This window comes from Sylvia atricapilla, chromosome 2, assembly GCF_009819655.1.
Source record: "Sylvia atricapilla isolate bSylAtr1 chromosome 2, bSylAtr1.pri, whole genome shotgun sequence".
Classification (NCBI taxonomy): domain Eukaryota; kingdom Metazoa; phylum Chordata; class Aves; order Passeriformes; family Sylviidae; genus Sylvia; species Sylvia atricapilla.
In genome coordinates, this window is record NC_089141.1 from 12,768,538 (window position 1) to 12,787,852 (window position 19,315).

Sequence of the window (19,315 nt, forward strand, 5' to 3'; positions counted from 1 at the left end):
TTTTGGTACACTTCCCTTGGAAAATGCCCTGAAGAGAAGGGCAGAGTCATTGCCTTGCTCTGTGCTTTGCCTCAGCCACCTTGATACAGATTCATTGGGAATTTGAACCCTTATGCTGTTAGAAATATTGCTTTATTTCCATCATAAGTATGCCCAGTTTTAAATTTCAGGCTTGGTAGATCTTTGTCTATAGAATATGTCCCAATGACTGCAGTCAAGGCAATAAAGTCATCCCGATGTCTAAAAATAAACCAGAGAAGCTGCATTCCTGTAATGAATTAATGTATTAATGCATTAATCTTTCAGCAGCTTTTGTCTTATAGCTCCTTTTAATATATATTTTCATTATCCTGTTACATCTAGATTATCCCCAATGATAAAAAACTTTTAATTTTATATTTTACTTTTCAATTATGACCTCTTCCTATTCTTTTACTCATACTTCTCAATACTCATAAAATCTAATTTTAGCACCACAGAAATGAACAGAACTGAAATTCACATTGAAAAATTTCAGTTTTCAAAAGTTTCTAAAAGTCACTGCTTTAAAAGCAGGACTATAAAAATGTAAGATTGCCAAATAAGGTTCTCAAAAGTAAGGAAGAACCAGAATTATTCCATTTGTCTGCACAACCTTAATTCACTATATATACATATACATGCACCTATATACATACATATATATATATATATATATGTAGATGTAAAAATTATATACCTATACATATATGGTTCAAGTAATTAACAACACAACTTATCCCTGGGCTGCTCAGGGATACAAAGCTTTTTTAAGCTGTCTCCTTCATAAATTTGAAAGGGAAATATCATTAGCCCTTGCCTTGCAAGAATGAGGGTATTACTCAAACCAGCAGATTAAAATGAAGCTTGCAACCATAGAGACCAACAGGGAAAATAAAATTACATTTTCTTTCATTCTGTGCATTCCTTGCCATAGGTGCTTGTGTGAAACAAAAGCAAAAAGACCAACCCACATCCCCAAGAAATCAAACAACAAAATCTGTTAAATAGAGACTGAATTAGGACTTAGATGAACTCACTTTTAGTATCTTTTAACCACAAAGTGACTGATGCCAGGACTTTTAAACTAATGGGGGTTTGAGCAATTCAAATCGATTTCTGAAATACAGTGCAAAACTCCTTGTCATTAATCAAAGTTGATTGTTTATGTACACTGAAATATGTATTTACTGAAGCATTTTTCCCAGTGTAATCAAAGCTATTCACACAAACCCTAGAAAATGGCTTTTGAGGGTAAAGGGACTACTCCTCACTTCAGCTGCAAAATAACACACCAGCTACTTCTGCAAAATACCACCTAGAACTCAGAACTTCACATCCTCAAAATATTGCAAAAACTAAAAGAAGAAACAGCAAGGAAAGCAGCATCTGTTTTTCATGCACCATTGCTTTACAAACACAGTAATTGCATTTTTCTTGAAACACACCATTTTGTGTGAAAATGATGAGGCATCTAGTAGCTAAATTATAATTTATTAACTAGCACTAGTTCTTTTTTTTTAATTCAGAGATGTCAAGGTTCTTCAAAACTATGGTTTAAACCTTACTTTCCCTTCCAAGCTCTGCAGAGTTAAAAATGAAATAATAATTTTGAACAGCTTGGAAGGGAAAGCGAGGATTAAATCACAATTTGGAAGGTAGGCACATTTTATGCCACTTAAACTGAAAGAGAAAATGAAAAAGAAGAAAAATATCCCAAATTTTAAAGGATTTTAAGGGGAGAGAGTCTCAAACTCAGGGATGTTTAGGTGCCTTTCACAGTGACACAAGTCCCACTAATGTTAATTTTCATTTAGAGCAAATTGTGTGCCTTCCAAGGGAACACAGCAGCCCAAGTGCTTAGAGTGGATCCCAGTGTCCTTTCTGGCAAGCCCAGCAGGGGCAGCCCCACGGAGAGAGCCCAGGGAGCCCCAAAGCCCACGGCGCTGGTACCATGGTCCGGGAGTTGCGGTGGCCTTTATAAACCATCTTTATCAAGGGGCGCCTGATGTTCAGCGTCTCCAGCTCCTCCATCTCCTTCCTCTCCTTCCTCCTCCTGAAGAGCTCCTGGATGCGGGCCACAGCGGATCGTCTGCGGATTGCAGAGAGAGCAGCACTGAGAGCCCCGCCCCACACACTGCCAGGGGCTCTCAAAAACCATCACTAGGCACTCCAACACATTCTCCATCCCTTTGACACAGACATCGACATCATCCCAACTGTAAAATTACAGACTTGATTCTTTTTCCATCCTGGCTTACAACAAGAATAGCATGCAAGACAGTGGAATGTCAAGTGATGCCAGGTTTTATTCCCCCTCTGTAGAACAAACTTCAGCTGCTGGCAAAATTCACATGCTATTTCATTTTCATCCTCCACCCATACTGAAGTAGCAAAATTCTGAAGTGAAAAAAAAAATCTATATCAGAACAGAAGTTTTGAAATTTTAAAAAGCCATTAAGGATCTAATGTGTCTCCCAGTGTGATTTGATTTTTCATAAGATTTTGTCCAATGTATTTCTCATCATTATTTCTCTATGACAAGACTCAAGATTTAGGCAGCTTTTAAAAAGTTCTAGGCACTTTCGTACTAAAGCAAAAGATGATTTTGAGATCACTTATTGGAGCACCTATCCCATATGATAGCAGTAAGGTTTACAGCTGGAGATTTCCTAAAATAATAGAGGGGAAAAAAAGCCAAATTATGTAATTTGTTTTATGAATGTTTAATTCCAGGAACTTCTTTTTTATTAATCTGTGAAAAGACTTTGGTGTCAAATTTTTCCTGTTTAGCTCTTCAGTTTATAGATCCCCATAATTCCAGCTATGACCAGTCACATCTCAGTTCTTTTTCTTCTGTCATTCATTGTCATTACTAGCTTTAAGATCCTGATTCCCCTGAGTCCAAGGGGAATGTCACTGTCAAGAAGAAGCAGGTACACATTTTAGCAGAATGCAAGGACTGAAACTATTACAGCCATTTATATGATCCTAAAAATTAATTTGACTCAGGAACCTCACTACACTGCAGCCAGAAAGTAACCTGAATTTGGTTTTAAGCAATGTTTTCCAGTGTTTTAGTCACTGATCTTGGAGACTCTAGCAACAAGTCCAGAAAAAAACCCCACTAGATCTATCTCATAACTAATTCTCTCAGCCAGTGATCTGCTTAGATTTTCATCCAATTTTTGCCACAGGAGCAAGTTGCACCAAAAGGTTAAGGTGAAATAAATGTTATGCTACAGCTAAGCAAAGAAGGAAAAGGAATATAAGTCATTAATGCAAATTTATTTACTATGAAAACAAATAAACCAACAAACCACACAGTGTTTTACTAAGACAGATCACCTAATACAGCTAAGCTTTCAAAATAATTTAAATACTTTTTTAATAGAAACCAGAACTTTTGAAAGCACCAGCCAATAGAGCCACTTAACAGTGTGCTGTTTATTATAATACACTTCTTACATGTTTGCCTAGCAAACAGGACCAGAAACAGTAGACTACTGCTACTTCCTTGGTGAGAGTTTTCTATCCTAGGCAATCTCTAGGCAATTTCCTGGTTCATCCTTTTTATACCACAGTAAATAAACACACTGTAGTTTTTAGTTAGTTCTTATAATATGCCCAGTTTCAATTTTAATCTTCAACAGATGTAAGAGGGCCCTTCACAACATCTTCATACAACAGAGGTGAAAAAAGAAGCCTATGCTCTTTATCTACTGTGCTTTAAAGATCACTGAGTTGTTCTCACCAGTTTGCTTCCACATAAAGGAAAAAGGGTGACATGCACATGATAGGTTGCATCAAACACTTACAGAAATTTTAAACCATGATTTGTGCAGATTTGGGTTTTACTTGCTTTTAAAAAAATATGGGATTTTGTAATTTTGGTGCATTTATTCACATTAATTAATTAAAGATGTGCAGTGAAGAGGCTGGGAAGTTAAACTTCATGAGGACTGACAGAGCAGTAGACTTGTCCAGCTGTTTCAGAAGGGTTACCTGCTGGACAGCAGTAGCAAATATTGGGATTAGAAGATGGTATTAAAGTAGCTAACTGGTAAAGCAAAGTAATTTCTTGCACAATTTTTCATCCAAACATCTCTACAAAAATTAATCTCCTCCTCTCCATTCCCCTAGGCTGAAATACACAGACATTACAAAACCCCCTCAATACTACTCAGCAATCAGAATCATGCATTTTTAAATAAGAGCAGAAGCACAGAAGCAACTTTTGGTTAAAACTGTCTTGCAACTAAATGGAGCTCTGAGTTTTACCTCCTCATTTGGGGCCTGATTTTAAAAGGCAGGAGTGGATTTCTATTTAGTTATCCTGTGAAGTCAGTGATTACCCTCACTAGGGAGAAGGCAGCCAAGCACACACGGCTCTAGCAGTCATACTGTGGTCGAAAAATAACATAAACATGAGCCCAATTTAGTGACATTTCAGAACAAAGAACATGATGGGAAAAAGCCTTCTCTCTGAGAGGTATTACCTGTTGATAACTACGGATTTTCTATACGTTTTTTTAAATCATATACGCACAGGAGTTTTTAAATCTGACATAGCTGCTTTCATTTGTATTTGTGATGAGCAATTCCTGTCTTTGCCAACACAAACACAGATAGCAGCCTCATCACTTGGAGCATCAGTGGGTACAGAAATGTGCTGTGCAGTTTGAATTGCTCTGAGGTTCAGCTTGAGCTGAGCCTGGCTGAGAGCTGCTGCTTCCCTCCCAAACTGCTCTTCCAAGCACAAAATGTCAGACAATGCAATTTATACACATTGTGTTGGCACTCCTCAGGGAACCCCATCAATGGGTACAGTTCTAGGGAGTATTCACAGAGCACTGCTTTTGCCTTATGATCAGCTAGGTTTGAACTCCTCAAAGTTATTTGTTGTAATTAATAATCAAAAGTCCATTTAAATTAAGCCCAGGATGAATGGAACAAGGATGCAGAAGTGAAGCCATATTTTTTTACTTAAACACAGGTTCAAGACAAGCAAACAAACAAACAAAAACCCAAACCCACAAAAATCCCGTGATGCAAACTGATCTGTAGCTATATATTATAAATGGAGAGAAATGGAAAGTATGTATACACGTAAGTTAAGTCTTAGAATATGTGAGTTATCACATAGGGTGTTTTCTGTATATTTACAAGTTCTGAAGCATCATGGAGATTATTTTTAAAAGAAAAATCTGCACAATTTGCACATTTAAAGAACTGGTTTGTTTGTTAAAGGACAGTAACATAGTGGCTGCCATAAAACTCATCTGGTACCTGAGATAACCCTGCTTCTTCCAAAGATCATTATCCCAGACTGATATGGTCAGTCTCCTGAGCTCAGCTGGGTGCAGAGGTCACGTCTCCCTCCTGCCTTGCTCCATCCCTCTTGTCTCAGCTCTGCACTGAGTATTGAGCTCAGTATTGATTCCTTCAGTGCTGAGGATTTTTGTCACTTCTCAGGTTTCCAAATGTACTCACACACAGACAAACATGCTCTCTTTTTCATAGTAGACAGCTTTGGGCTGGAAGGGACCTTAAAGATCATCCCCCAAGCCCCTGCCTGGGGCAGAGACCTCTTCCACTGGACCAGTGCTGAGGACCACAAACCCTGATCCCTTCTCCTGAGCTCTTTGATGTTAACATCTTATTTTTTATCTGCTCTTGTTGCCATCTTCTCCTTTGAGCTATTTTCCCTATCCAAAACAATTGCAGAGAACCTAAGGCTTATAACCATTAATTTAGATCTTATTTTTCTCCAATGCCTTATAGTCATTTTGACAATGCTCTCAGGCACATGGTGGGATTCTTGGGGGTGTCTAACTGAGTTGGACTCATTTGTGGGTCCCTCCAATTGAAGGCATTCCATAACTGTGATACTATTTGTGTGTGTATCTAAATGACTGCAGAAAACCTTGATCCAGGTCTCTCACTTGATCAATCATTGATCCCGTAAAGGAATCCACTGTCCTGCCCAAGAATACCACAGGCTTGTCTTAACCACCATATAAAAATAGATTCCTTGACTAAATACCAACATTGGATTATATTTCTGATATTAATTGCTTCCTTTAGGAGCCTCTGAACCTGTGCAAGAGATTTACTGTTGCTGTCAAATTTCAAGCATTAAGATAGCTCAACACCAAAGGCAAAACCATCCTGCTAACAGCACACTGACACTACTCCTAAAGCCCAAGTTATTTCACTGCTGATCATACAAAACCAAGTGTTTACTGTAATGCCCTCCTAGGTAATTTCCCAGCCTTCAAACACAATCAATGTTTAAACTGTTCTCTGTTACAAAACTTTTTTAAATTTTCACCTGATTTGCTGCTGAATGATGATGAAAAGCAGAGAAAAACAGACTGATAAAAAATCTGTGCTGAATGCATCATTTATTTTACATTGGATTTATAGTGACAAGAAACTAGTATTTCCCTGGGCTGTGCTGAAGAGCCAAAGAACTCCTTGGTAAGCATCCTGAATATAGAAAGAATGCCTATTGTAAAATTTGAAGTACAAACAGCACAGATTCCTGAATCTCTAAGAAAGCTGGTGAGTAAAATCCAGGTATTCCAGTTGCAGCTGAGATGAAAATATAAAACAAAGAAATACAGATCTGCACTATTTTCCTGGAGGCATTTAGGATACAGGACTCAGGCTAAGTCTTTTACAGAACCTCATCCTGCACCTTTGCCTTTCCAGCCACAGGAAGCCAAGCTACACATTTTTGTCATTATAACGACTTTGGGCCACTTCCCCTCTACAGGGCTCTGGCTGAAATCACAGCAGAGTTTCTCCCTCTTAGGGCATGTGGCCAAACAATTACCCAAATTACCTTATATGTTCTTACAACTGTTTCCCTCAAGTATTTCAATGGAGAACATAAGATCCAGTGATTATTTTCATTTAACTTCATTAAAAGCAATACTGTATAAAATTTAGCATCTTGTTACATGTGTATTATCCAATACAGCTCTAATAATAATAAGTTTGCTTAGTTCCATAACCTTGTTCAGGCAAAAAATATAAATGGCTTTTGATCCATGTAGTCTTATATTTTTGTCCAGAACTGGATGTTCTCTACTACCAGACAAAGCAAGTCAGCAGTAGCCCATGCAGATATAACTCGTTCCTCAGCAGCTCAGTTAAAAAAAAAAATGAAAGGTACTTCTTTTCACAAACTACACACTTTTCAAATTCCATTAATTTCTATGTCACACGATAAAAATGTTAATAGGTTGTAAAATGTATACACTGCCATTTCTTTTCAATTTCCATGCAACACATGCAGCTAAATATAACTCAAGCAATATGCTCTGTAATTCATAGCATTTGAAGTACAGCAATTCTTAAAATGCCAGTTAGATATGAAAAACAAGAACCTGATAAATCCAATATACGGCAATAAAAAGGAGGAGGGGAGGAATAAAATAATTAATTACCTCATTATTCTATCACCTATCGCTGTTCCTCTGATATTATATCTAGTAAAGGGAATAACAACTGAAGTCATTCACAAATGCTGGGTACCATGTTTTTCAAAGGTTAGCATCTCTTACAAAATGTGCTCTATGAATTCCAACTGAGAAGGCTCCTTCCCAGTGTATGAGTCAGTATATGAGACTACTTGGATTTCAGCAAAAATAGTATTCAGATTATATAACAGTACACAAAGTTAAGTTATAAAATGCAGTAATTCTTCACAGCAGCTGTATCATTTCCATTTTACATTCCTATTTCTTTAGATTTTAACCTACTGGTTGTAGCTTTTTCCAGGCTTAGCCTCCGCCCCCAGATCAACTTCAAAGTCCAAACAAAATTCATTCAGTCATTTAAGCAGGAAATCAGCCCTCAAAGAGCTGTTTTGACTAATTTGTGAAAATTAAGATCAATCCATTAAAAACTACATTCTCTGTGTATGAAGAACATTCTGAATAATTTTTTTCCCTCCCACAGATTACAAGGTGCAACCTCTGTTTGAACTAAACTTGCTGGACCCAGAAAGTTTTAAAGAAGAAAAGCTCTTGCATGTGTCCAGACTGAAAGACCTGCACATGTTGTCCTATTTGTCAGAGAAGGCACTTTTTCCTGGTGATTCCGTAAAATGCACAGGAGGTTATCTGCTCTGGTGAGTATCTAGCTAAACTGCTCTGCTGTACAGAAGACGGTGGATTTTTATTTTTTTTTTTTTTTTTAAATATTCTGTGCACTTCCTTATCCATTTTGTTAAAAAAGAACATGCATTGACTGGCCCAACAACGTGAAAAAGTGAAATAACTGCTTAGCTTCTTTTAGTCGCTCGTGAAGACCATTCCTATAGTGATGCTCGGTGGCTACAGAAATGCTGCTGAAAAAAGTCAGATGCCACATTCTCAATTATTTCTTTTCAAGAATGTCCTTCTGTGTCAAAACTCCTCCTGACTCCTAGTAAACATGCAGCTGACTTAGCAATCAACCAAAGGATTGTGGTATTTCTTCACATTTTGCTGCTACTGTTTAAAGTCCTTTTCAAAATATTAATGCAGGTGCAGACTTTGCCCAGTCTTTCCTGATGGCTCAGTTTCACATTAGTTGGTGAGAAATCACCTATTCTCATGATGTTTCAAGATTTATAAGCATCCACAATATGAGATTATGTCCCTTGTATCTATTCTTAGATCATTTGAGAAAAAGATCAAACCCTCAGCTTGAAAACATTACAACTTGGATTTGTATCCAAATAATATTTGAACAATGGAAGCCTTGTACAATTAGATTTGCAAAATAAACAATATTTATTTATAAATCTGAAATCTACATCCATCTTACTAAAAATAAGGTGAGATGCAGCAGGAAGTTCTCTATTTAGGGCTTTGTTTAACAGAGCTATCAGAAGGGTGTTTCTGCCACTTTTTTCCTATAGGAAGCTACAGATCATGATTTCAGAGTACAGAATCAGAAATCTGCCCCTTTTTTTCAGTTGAAAAAGCTGTATTTCACAGTGGGAAAATGACTGTGAGATATTTTATCTGAATTTATCTACCTGTAGTGTTTCTGCTTGATGTAAACAAGAGCTATTTGGTTTATAAGAAAACACAGCCTAAAGAAAAAGAGATTGATTGTAGACAAAGTCAATAATACTACATATTGGAAAGGGCTTATTAGTCAAGCAGTTTTTAGCATTCTGTTTCAGAAGGCTACAACAACCTTTTTTTTCTGTTTTGTCCTATAGAAAAAGGAAACTTTTTTTCCTTCATTACATAAAATATGTTCACAAAAGGTAGGTTATTGCAGGCTAGTCTGTCTTCTTCAGAAAAAAACCCCAAAACCACAATGAAACCAAACCGACAAAAAAAGACCAAGGCAGTTCCCCATAAGTATTCTACAGAGAAAAAAAAATCTACTTTATTACTCAGATATTAATGCCATTAATAATCTTTAAAAGATGACACATTGGAAAGTAAAGTATTAGATAAACTTAAAAAAATGAGATTTAGTAAAGGAATTGTTAGGTAACACAATTCACTGAGTAAAGAAAGTGAAAATAAGCCTACAGAAAGCATCCTGATGGAGTGGAGCCCCAGACTTGCAGACAACTTTGTGCCATGAATTGCTAATGGTCCTTGAGCAGAGTGTGGGAATGGAATCACGCAGCACATTGAGGGTGGGGAACTTATTAATAGAGAGAGGACTGTAGGGCCTTGAGAGAAAGAAAATCAGCAGTTTAAAATTGAGCTATACACCTCTGAGCTTCCTTCTGCTGAAAGGGAACACTCATTAAGTAGGAAAGAGTGCAGGGTGCTGGGCTTGTGTCTGACCACCAGCCCTCACTGGAACAGCCACACACAAGAGGAGGAGGACACAGCTCCAGCTCACTGTGCTCAGAGAATCCTCTCTAGACCAGGAGTAACAACCACAGCATTATTCCAGCAAAACTCAGACAGTGCAGGGGGCTGGGCTACCACATTCAGGCAAGGAGTAAAACATGAAGAGGAGACAGAAACCAGCATGATGGCAGGAAACCCATGAATTTTTGCTGCCAAGAGTGAGAAAAACTTGGCGCTCAGTCTAAAGGGGGCAAAACCTGAAAATGGACAGGATGAACATCATTTAATGATGAGCACTGGGTGTGAAAAATTATTTTAACCAAAAGAGAATGTTAGCAGAGAACAAAATTACCAGTTTTAGTTCATGTATACCCAAGGCAGCAGCAGGGCTTTGAGTTAGCTTCCTACTCATTAAGGGGCATGGGGGATTTTATATGAATTTCATCAGTTTGTGAAAGGGATTTTAGGATGTAACAACTACCATAGTACTAGTAGAGAGGACTTCCAGTTCCTTTCACTCTAATATGAGATATAAATACTAAGAGGGCTTAGAGCTATTGCCTTTAAGGCCATCAGTGTCTGCTTGCTTTCTGGAAATCCACTTTCCTTTGAGCACACACATGATCTCTTACTTTCCCTTAGTACCTCAGAGTGCATTTGGAAACTCCTGAAACCTGAAGAATAGGAAGGAATTTAATGTTCAGCAGTTAAACTGGAAAACTTCACTGCTTGCACACACACAAAAGCAGAACAAAATGATCTGGTCAGGCATTAAACCTGAGAAATGAAAACCTCCAGGAAATCCTAAACCAACACTGACTACAAAGCAACTTTTTTCAGATGTTATTTGGGGAAAGAATAAGGCAGCAGGGGACTGCATAGAGGATTTTAATTATACCATTCATTTAGTTGAATGATCTTTCCTAGGTGATAAACTGTTACAGGAAGAAGTCTCACTGCACAGAGAGGAAAGAAAGCATGTCAGATAAATTGTAACTTCATTTAGGATGCCCCCACTAGTGGGAAATGGTAACAGCTGTGTGATACCTGGAAGTGTCATTCTTATCACATTGCTACAGAAACTATTACATCGTAGACACAACATGGTGCATGAAGAGAAGCTACGAATCCTGCTTGAAAATGGAGATGGGATTAAAATTGCAGGGCTTTTCACAGCCTGCTCTTCAATCACTGGATCATAATGAACACTGGCTCTGCAGGGGAAAATATTTCTGCCATTTCATATCTGCCTACAAATACTTAGTACCGCATGGAAAAGTTAATGGATTAAGACAGAATCTGTGTATATTTGCTTCTTCATAAAAACTGTCATTTAGTGAGCAGAATTACTTGTGCTTTGTAATAAACGACCACTGACTGTTCTTTTTGTCACTACTGACAATGTGGTGGCTTACAATTTCTATTTTAACTGCAAATTATGCAAAACCTTGTCTAGAAACAACTACTAAATTCTTCCTGATTTCCTAATGAATACATATTGTAAATTCCTGTGAAGAATTTGCATTGCTAGCATAAGAAATTAATAGCACTGTCTTTGAACAGTAGTAAAGCAAAGGTATCTGACATGAGGTTAAATTACATTTAAAGCTAGTAAAAAAGGTATTATCTGAAGTCTACCAACAGAAATGTTGCTTAAATAATTTTATGGTTTTGAAATTAGTGAACAAATGTATTAAACCAACGATACCAAACAGAGGGTTCAGTTTACTGAATGATCAAACAAGTATGTATAGCTCTTCATGTGAAAAAAAGCACAAGGCTTACTAAATGCATCTTTTATTAATGGTAACAGCTAGCGTCTATCTCTTCTGTTTACTGACATACATAGTAATATTTAATGACCAACAAAAGGAAAAGGATTACAGTTTCTCTTTCAGAGAAAAAGAATGAAAAATTGAAGACATCAGTTTTAACGTGTACTACAAACATACCATTGCTGCACAACAGCAGGAAAAAGCTCTTGCTTTGCCAAAATAAGAACACCTAAGGTACAGCTGAAAGAACATGTAGGTCCCTGTACCCAAATTTATGAACTTTCTATACTTATGACTAGAGGGAGAATGATAAAAAAATGAACTGCAAATATTTAGCACCGAGGTATTCAGCAGGCAAGAGATGAGCATAGACAGCTATTAGACCTGCAAGAGCTCTCCTGGCTTACAGGGAAAATGCAGCTGTCCATACCTTACAGGTAGGTAAGTTACACATTACACTGAGACATCAAGCTCTTGGCCAGTTGTCAAAGAACAACTCACTCTAAGGATATGAGACCTGAGTTTCTCGATCTTTCATTCAAGAAGAAAGAAAGGAAAAAAAAAATCCCAAAGCATTCTGCCAAGCAGAGACAGGTACTCCCTCCCTCACCTGTGCCCAGGGCCTCCTCGATACCTGGCCCCCGGGATGAGCACAGGGTCGTCATCGCTGTCGTCGGTCTCCTGCAGGGCCGAGGTCCTGCTGGAGCTCTGGTCGGCCGCCGCCAGCCCCGAGGGCTCCGGGGGCTCCTCCTCGGCCGCGGCGGGCTCGGGGCTGGGGCTGCGGGCGGCCGGGCTCGCTCCCTTCTCACAGGAGCCTTCCTCCTCCTCTGCACTCCCGCACACCGCATCGGGGCCGCTTCTTTCTGCTTCAGCTCCACACTGCTCAGGTTTATCTGATACTGCTAAAACGCAAAGCGGGGGAAAATAAGTCACACCATTAATGATGACAGTCTACTTTAAAAGTGCTCAGGGAAGTCAATTTATGCAAACTGAGTTCATATTTCATTCTCTACTTCTTCCTATAACTATTTGAAAAAGTACAGATACATACTTGCTTCCGTTGTGTCTACAGCTTCGTCTGTATTTTTCAGCTCTTCAGCACTTGCATCTTCTTTGAGAGATTCATCAGGAACCCCTAAATTAAGCAATTTAATAATAAATCACATGACTTCATTCAGATGCATATCTATAATGTAAGCAAGTCCAAATGACACCAGCACTTCAAGAAGTAACCAATCCAAGCAATCCACTCCAAAGTCAATGTCCCTACTGAAATCTCAGCTATCAGTCACATAAAAATCAGTGTATATAAACCTTGACCAGGTCAACACACTAACAAAGAAAAATGTAATCATTTCTTGTTCCTAAATGTATTTAACAGCCTTCACTATGAGAACTTTAACAGCAAAAATAGCATTTGCACTCTTAATACAGACACTATTATTTCTTAAGACAAATGAAGTTACCAGTCTATTAAAAGTAGTTCTGTGGAACCAGTCATTTAACTTGACTGCCCTTTTGGCACTGAACTGAGCAAGATAAACACATTTAATAAAACACAGTGAAAGCCCCAAAGAAATGTAACAAAATTCCAAGTACTCATTTATGACTGCAGAGTGCAGTTGTTCTATTTTTCTATACAAATTGGGGCACAACATGCCCCTAAGAAGAATAATGCTTTTAGAACTAAAGACAAGACAAATTATTGTTGATATTTATTTGCAGCTATATCAAGTTAGTGTCTTCTTTCTTAAAAAAAAAAAAAAAAAAAAAAAAAGCTCTATTATGGCTGCTCTGCCTTGTCCCAGTGTGCAATGGGAGTCAGGGGCACAGAAAGGCAGAATTTTTGCCTTGGCATTAGAAATTCCAATGTATCTTACTTGTTTCCTCCCCATCAGGCCCTGACTCGTCCAAAGCCTTTGTTTTTACAGAGTCTTCTTGGCCTTCAGTTTTGCAATGACTTCCACTCCCTCTAGAGCTTGAATTTGTGCTGCTCCTGGCAAGGTAACATGGAAAAAGAAAATCATTAAGGATCATGTAAATACATAAGATCACTGCACAGCCTGACCAACATTGTCTATCTCACTGCAGTCAAGTGAGAGCTCCTGGCAGCAGCTACAACCAAGGCACAGCAACTTCAAAATTCTCTTTTAGTGTGTCTGTTGCCACTCATCCCACAGAATTCCTCTGCATCACAGAACCCTCTTTTCTCCTTTCTATCTTTTTTTTTTACCTTTAAAAAATGTCATCATTACTTTTCCAAATATTGTAAGAACTCCAAAGGATTTGCTTTATTTCACTATTTGCACACTTGTTAGATGTATTCTTATTAGAAGGATGCCAAGCTATCAAGGGAGCACTAAAAAATAATGTTATCCCATTCAATTAAAATATTTGATTCAGATAGAAGTCTCCAGGTCCTTCACCACTAATTATCATTCCTGTACCTTATGAGGTAAGAACTTTCAGTTCTCGAAGTTTTGTTATTTCTCAAGATTCACGATACGCTGGTATTTGACATTTACTCATGTTTAGATAACTACTGTGGGGACACCAATTTCTCTTTACAAGACTTTCAGGAAATGCAGTCTTGCTGCAGAGCTCTCCTATGTGATGCAGCCTAAAACTCAGGCAAATCACTGGATAAAACAAAAAAAGGCAATTATAAGCATGGCTCTCAAGAATTTAGACTGTCTCTACAAATATCTTCTAACCTGTGTATGTTATTAGCAAATATTTCATATGCTACATTGTTACAAGCAGCACAGATCATGCTTAGTCAAGATTCTTAAGAATCCAGCCTAGATTTCAGAAATTTTTTTGTCTCATGTTAAATCAGAGCTTTTACTCCTCTTGATGAGCAATATTCTGTGTATTCATTGCTGTACTGGATTTGGAGGCTATAGGGAATTTTTTTGTTAGCCTTTTCAGTATTTTTTCTAAATCCAGAATTTTCAGCATTGTTTTTGAATGGCCAGACAAGAAGGGTAGTGCTATACACCAAGTGGAGGATTTTTGCTATTTCATTATTCATTTTATAAACTTAACCACAGCCTGAACAGTAAAATATTTTTTTGACTCTTAGGAATCTACTTTGTAGCTCAATGCTCAATTTACACGTCTTCCTCTGCGTCATTTTCACAACTTGCACTTCTCAGATTAGGGAGCTGTTATTTGTTCTCAACTCCATGATTTTGTCAGGTGGAATTGCATCCTGCTCCTGTTGCTCCATTCTTCAGGCACCATGTTTTTAGTCAGCCTCTGAACTGAGAACGACTTGCAACTTTGTCCTACCAGAAAATGCTTCTTCCTCTCACTACCCACACCACACTACCCACCACCAAACTCCATGGAATTTGCTGACTAACTGCAGAATTAGCTAAAAGCATCATGGCAAAACTAAGTTTTTCAAACTTTGCTGGATCTTGGAAGCAAAATCAGTGTTTTAAGTTTCCAAACTGAGCAAGGTGCATGTTTTATGTCTAAAGCCACAGCATTTCAGAGTGGCTAAATGTGACTGGGTTTTTTTCCCTCTCAGTAATAATGAGCAAGCATTTCTCCTTCCTGCCTCCTACAATAATTTTGAAAACATTAGTAGAGAAATAAAAATAAGATGAGATAAAATAAGGATGATGGTTGTTCTGGGAGATCCCAAGATGCTCTACTGACAGACTTGGACAAAAAGCCAAGTACATGAGGAAATTAGGCAGTGTATGTTCCTTATTTGAAAAGGATGTCACCACTGCAACACCTAAGCAGTCCACAAAGTTTCTATCTCAGATTTATGCATTCATCAACATTCCTTAGACACAGAAATATTAATTTCAGTGTTTACAACTCAGGAACTGAGTCACAGAAAGACTCATTTGCAGAATACCATACGAGAAGTTTGGTAACCCCTGGACTACCATTCCATCCCTGTACTACCCTGCTTGATATTCTGCCAGGGTTTGACAAAAATAGCATGTTTCAAATTATGTTTGCATCATAGAGATTCACAGTAAATACAAATCCCTGCATTAAGATCTACAGCCATTTCAAATTGCGTAGATACACCTAAAAAGAGGCATAAACCACGGTGGAAATAATTTGTAGTTATGCTAGACGAGTATTATTGATATGTGCTGGTCATGTACTAGTCAAAACCAAAATTAACTTGTTCTTACCACTCATCAGTGAAGTCCAGTTTTATTGTGCTTGTAGTCGTTCCTTCTGTACTGTAGTGCAAACTTAAAACTGGTTCACCTGTTCCTGTTCGTGGCTTATCACTCTCTGTAAATATGGGGTTGATAAAGTTTGAACAGGCATCAGAAATGTACATAGAGTTGCTATAATTATGAAGATTAATTTAATTATCAAATGTGGTAGCAACATACATAATGTTTGTTTAAGATCTCTTACAGCCCAAGCAAAAAGTTAAAAAGTTCCAGAGTAAACACACCAAATTTGCAATGCTTGAAAAAGGGTCTAAAATTATATCTAATTATAAGAGCAAACAAAGGAGATGCTGTCCTTCAACATGCAAGTAAATAAAGTTTCAGATAGATATATGTACACACAATATAATCATTAATAAGCAGATCCATTTTATAGCAAATATATTAAAAGGATTATTTTTTTAAAGTGGAATTCAGTCTTTTTGCCTTAGTAAATATACATGAAAAAAGATTGAGATCCAGATATAATCAGCCTAGAAAAATCACCATCCTCTACTTTGTTACCTACTTAGAAACCAGACAGTTACCAGTACCCTTAGGCCTGCTGTAAATTGTCAGTCAGTTGACATAAAAATACTAAAAATTCATGTTTCAAGAGTTTTATGCTTAAAACCCTACTTTATATTATAGCAACTGCAATGAGAAGGAAGCACTTGCAAAATGAGCTCATTCATGATGTCCAAAAGCAACAGAAGTGAATGGAACTGAAAACCACGGCATACTGGTCACTCCTCTGCTGGAGAGCTGGTTCTAAGGATGTTAATGGGCTCCTTCAGAACAGAACTGCTCACTGACATCCATCCATCCATCCATCCATCCATCCATCCATCCATCCATCCATCCATCCATCCCCTCTGAGTAAAGCTCATGGTCACCAGGTATCCACAAATGGCAATTTTGCCATCAGTCTTGAAGTTGGGCAGTACTAAAAAGATCATGGAAAGCATTCTCTCAGAACTCAGATGGAAGGTTTATTTAGTGTATCCAAACGTATTCAAATGGCCACTAAAAGCCTCTGCAGTCTTGCTTTTCATGACTACTGAGCCTTTTATCTCAGCATTATTTGGACAAAACCTTCTGTCCTTTCTTTAGTTTATAGAATACAGAAATTGGACTATAAATATCCTTGCAGGATTGGCAGCACACTGACAAGTGTAATAAAGGAAAAGCTAGAGATCATCTTTGTGGAAGTCAGTTAAATCTAACATTCCACTCAAACACAAGCCTACAAATTTCCCCACTAAAAAGGCTGTTATCATAACAGTAATGGCTGCAATACTGACACTGGATACTTAATTTTAAGGATACAATTAAATTATAGTAACTGTGAGATAGCACATCAGAATTTAACCTAACAATCAACGCTCATATTTTTAAACTGCTGACAGGCAGAAGCCCACTCACAGGATCAGAGCAGTAATCAGCTGTGCCAAAGAACTTCAAACATGCACTTCTACATGTTCTGAAGTGCAACTTAAAAACCCAAAACATGCCACAAAACCCCAGAAAGAACAAATTAGAATATTTTTATATGAAAGAGAATTAACCAATTACAACCATGACCCGAATAATGCACAAGATATGAGCCTCACTCCGTGGAAAGAAAAGCTTATAGCCCCTTTTAATTAAAAGTTCCAGTTACACTCTTGTTAGGGTGGAGCAAGGATAAAACTGATTAAAAGGAAGTTTATTTAAGGAACTGGAAACCTAAGAAAGAAATGTAAGGAAATATTTTATAGTGCTATATAGATAGTTTGAACAAAAGTGACATTCTTTTTTAACTAAGTGGGTGCTTCCTCTATTTTTTGACAACCTATGATTTATAAAATCTCTTTTTATAAAAGTGTGTTCAGACTTTAAGCATCCCTTCTTCAGCAAGTAGAAATACTGACTGATCCCACATACTGCACAAGTCACCAGGGACTGACACTGAAAGTCAAAAGTGAGAGTTGGAAAATTCTTCAGCTTCCTTGTAACAGCTACAGACAAGATAGATCTTTGAGTTTGGAACCCAGCTAAAGACAATTTCCTGCTGTGAATAATCCAAGACAACCCCCAAACAATGACTGTACTCATGGACTTCTACTGCTGTGCAAGGTTGGCTTCAGCACAAAACCACTTAATGCTGCCAATCAAAGTAACTAAACATCGCTTTCTACAATGAGCCTAATTGAATACCAGGCTTGTATTTCTTGTCTTAAAATCTCAGCATCTGAAAATTTAACCAAGATGAATAAGGACTGGCTACACTTACTCTGGAAGCAATACTCGTATTTGTCCACACCTAAAAACTTGGAAGAATTGCTGTAGGCTTCACTAAAGAGGGCACTGACTGAGAGTTTATTTTTATAAGTTTTTGGAAACAGATAGTTGTTACTGGATTATAGCTGTATCACTGGATAATAGCATTTTCCTAAATCTGCAATAACAGGAACTACAGTTTGGATGGAGTCAGTTTCTTCTTTCAAGTAGCTTCAGGGCATAACATAGACACTAATAAGAACAGGAAACTTTTTAAAAGACAGATGAGAGAAGAAACTGATAATAAACTGCAGAGAATTAGTTGTGTGGTTCAATATTTGATATTGAATTTACACTGCTAATGAAAGCTGACTGGGAGCCTCTGTGAAGAAAATGAAAAAGCTTTGACTCCTACAGAACTGAACATTCTTTCAGAGAAGCCACATAAACCCTACAAATCTTGAACTCTGTTATCAAGGAGCAATGTGATGGCTAAAGACTGCCCAGATTAGAATGAAGCTCTGTTCTTTTCCTCTACTAAATTCATCTCATCAAGGCAGAATCTAATTCACATTGATAATGAAGGGAAGGAGAGGAAAATGGTCAAATTCTGTGATTTAGGCAATTCAGTTTATTAATATGGTTGCCAAGTCTAGCAGGGTAATAATCACTGCTACAAGAGAAAGCTGTAGCTTGTCAACACCTTACTAAACTCTATTATAAATTCCTTTAAAATGCCTTGAACTTTTACATAATTTTACAGCCAAACACAAGATATTTTGAAGATACTATCAACAACTTACAGTTATTACATAAATAACCCTGTCTAAAGCACACTCCCATGAAATGGTCCATTCTCCAGCTGCCTACAGGAAGAAAGCACTTTTAAACTACCACTCTTAAAACTGAAGACAAAATTTCATTCATAACCTTACATGAAAAACAAATCCACAAACCAAATGGCACAACTGACAGCAACAACCTTCAGACTCACTTTTTCCCGTAGAAAATGAACCTGTGCAAGTGTAACTTCACAGACACTGGATCTCAACTATAAAGGGGTAAGTGCATAAGGACCAGTTTGCAGATTGCATTTCCTAATTAAACTAACACTGTAAGGAACTTCAAGCCAGTTTGTCACATCTCAAATGCTGCCCTGTTCACTCATCTATTGGCAACCTCATGAGAAGAGGATTGATAATTTCTCATTTAAAAAACCCCAAAGTAATTCCTATCCAGCACT

At 37.6% G+C, this 19,315-nt stretch overlaps 1 protein-coding gene across 10 annotated transcripts in view; it reads right to left on the minus strand.

Annotated features, from left to right (window-relative positions):
- Positions 1 to 19,315, minus strand: part of DCAF6 (DDB1 and CUL4 associated factor 6) — a 75,676-nt gene that overhangs the window by 6,727 nt on the left and 49,634 nt on the right. For 5 of the 10 annotated variants that reach the window (XM_066340838.1, XM_066340836.1, XM_066340841.1 and 2 more), the window contains 6 exons: positions 15,781 to 15,886; positions 13,495 to 13,610; positions 12,666 to 12,749; positions 12,225 to 12,516; positions 7,476 to 7,517; positions 1,972 to 2,110 (listed from right to left, as the gene is read on the minus strand). In XM_066340838.1, the coding sequence (XP_066196935.1) occupies positions 1,972 to 2,110; positions 7,476 to 7,517; positions 12,225 to 12,516; positions 12,666 to 12,749; positions 13,495 to 13,610; positions 15,781 to 15,886 (779 nt within the window). Of the gene's footprint in view, positions 1 to 1,971; positions 2,111 to 2,309; positions 2,419 to 7,475; positions 7,518 to 12,224; positions 12,517 to 12,665; positions 12,750 to 13,494; positions 13,611 to 15,780; positions 15,887 to 19,315 lie in introns of those variants that run through there. The other 5 variants (XM_066340837.1, XM_066340840.1, XM_066340839.1 and 2 more) reach the window with 5 other exon arrangements.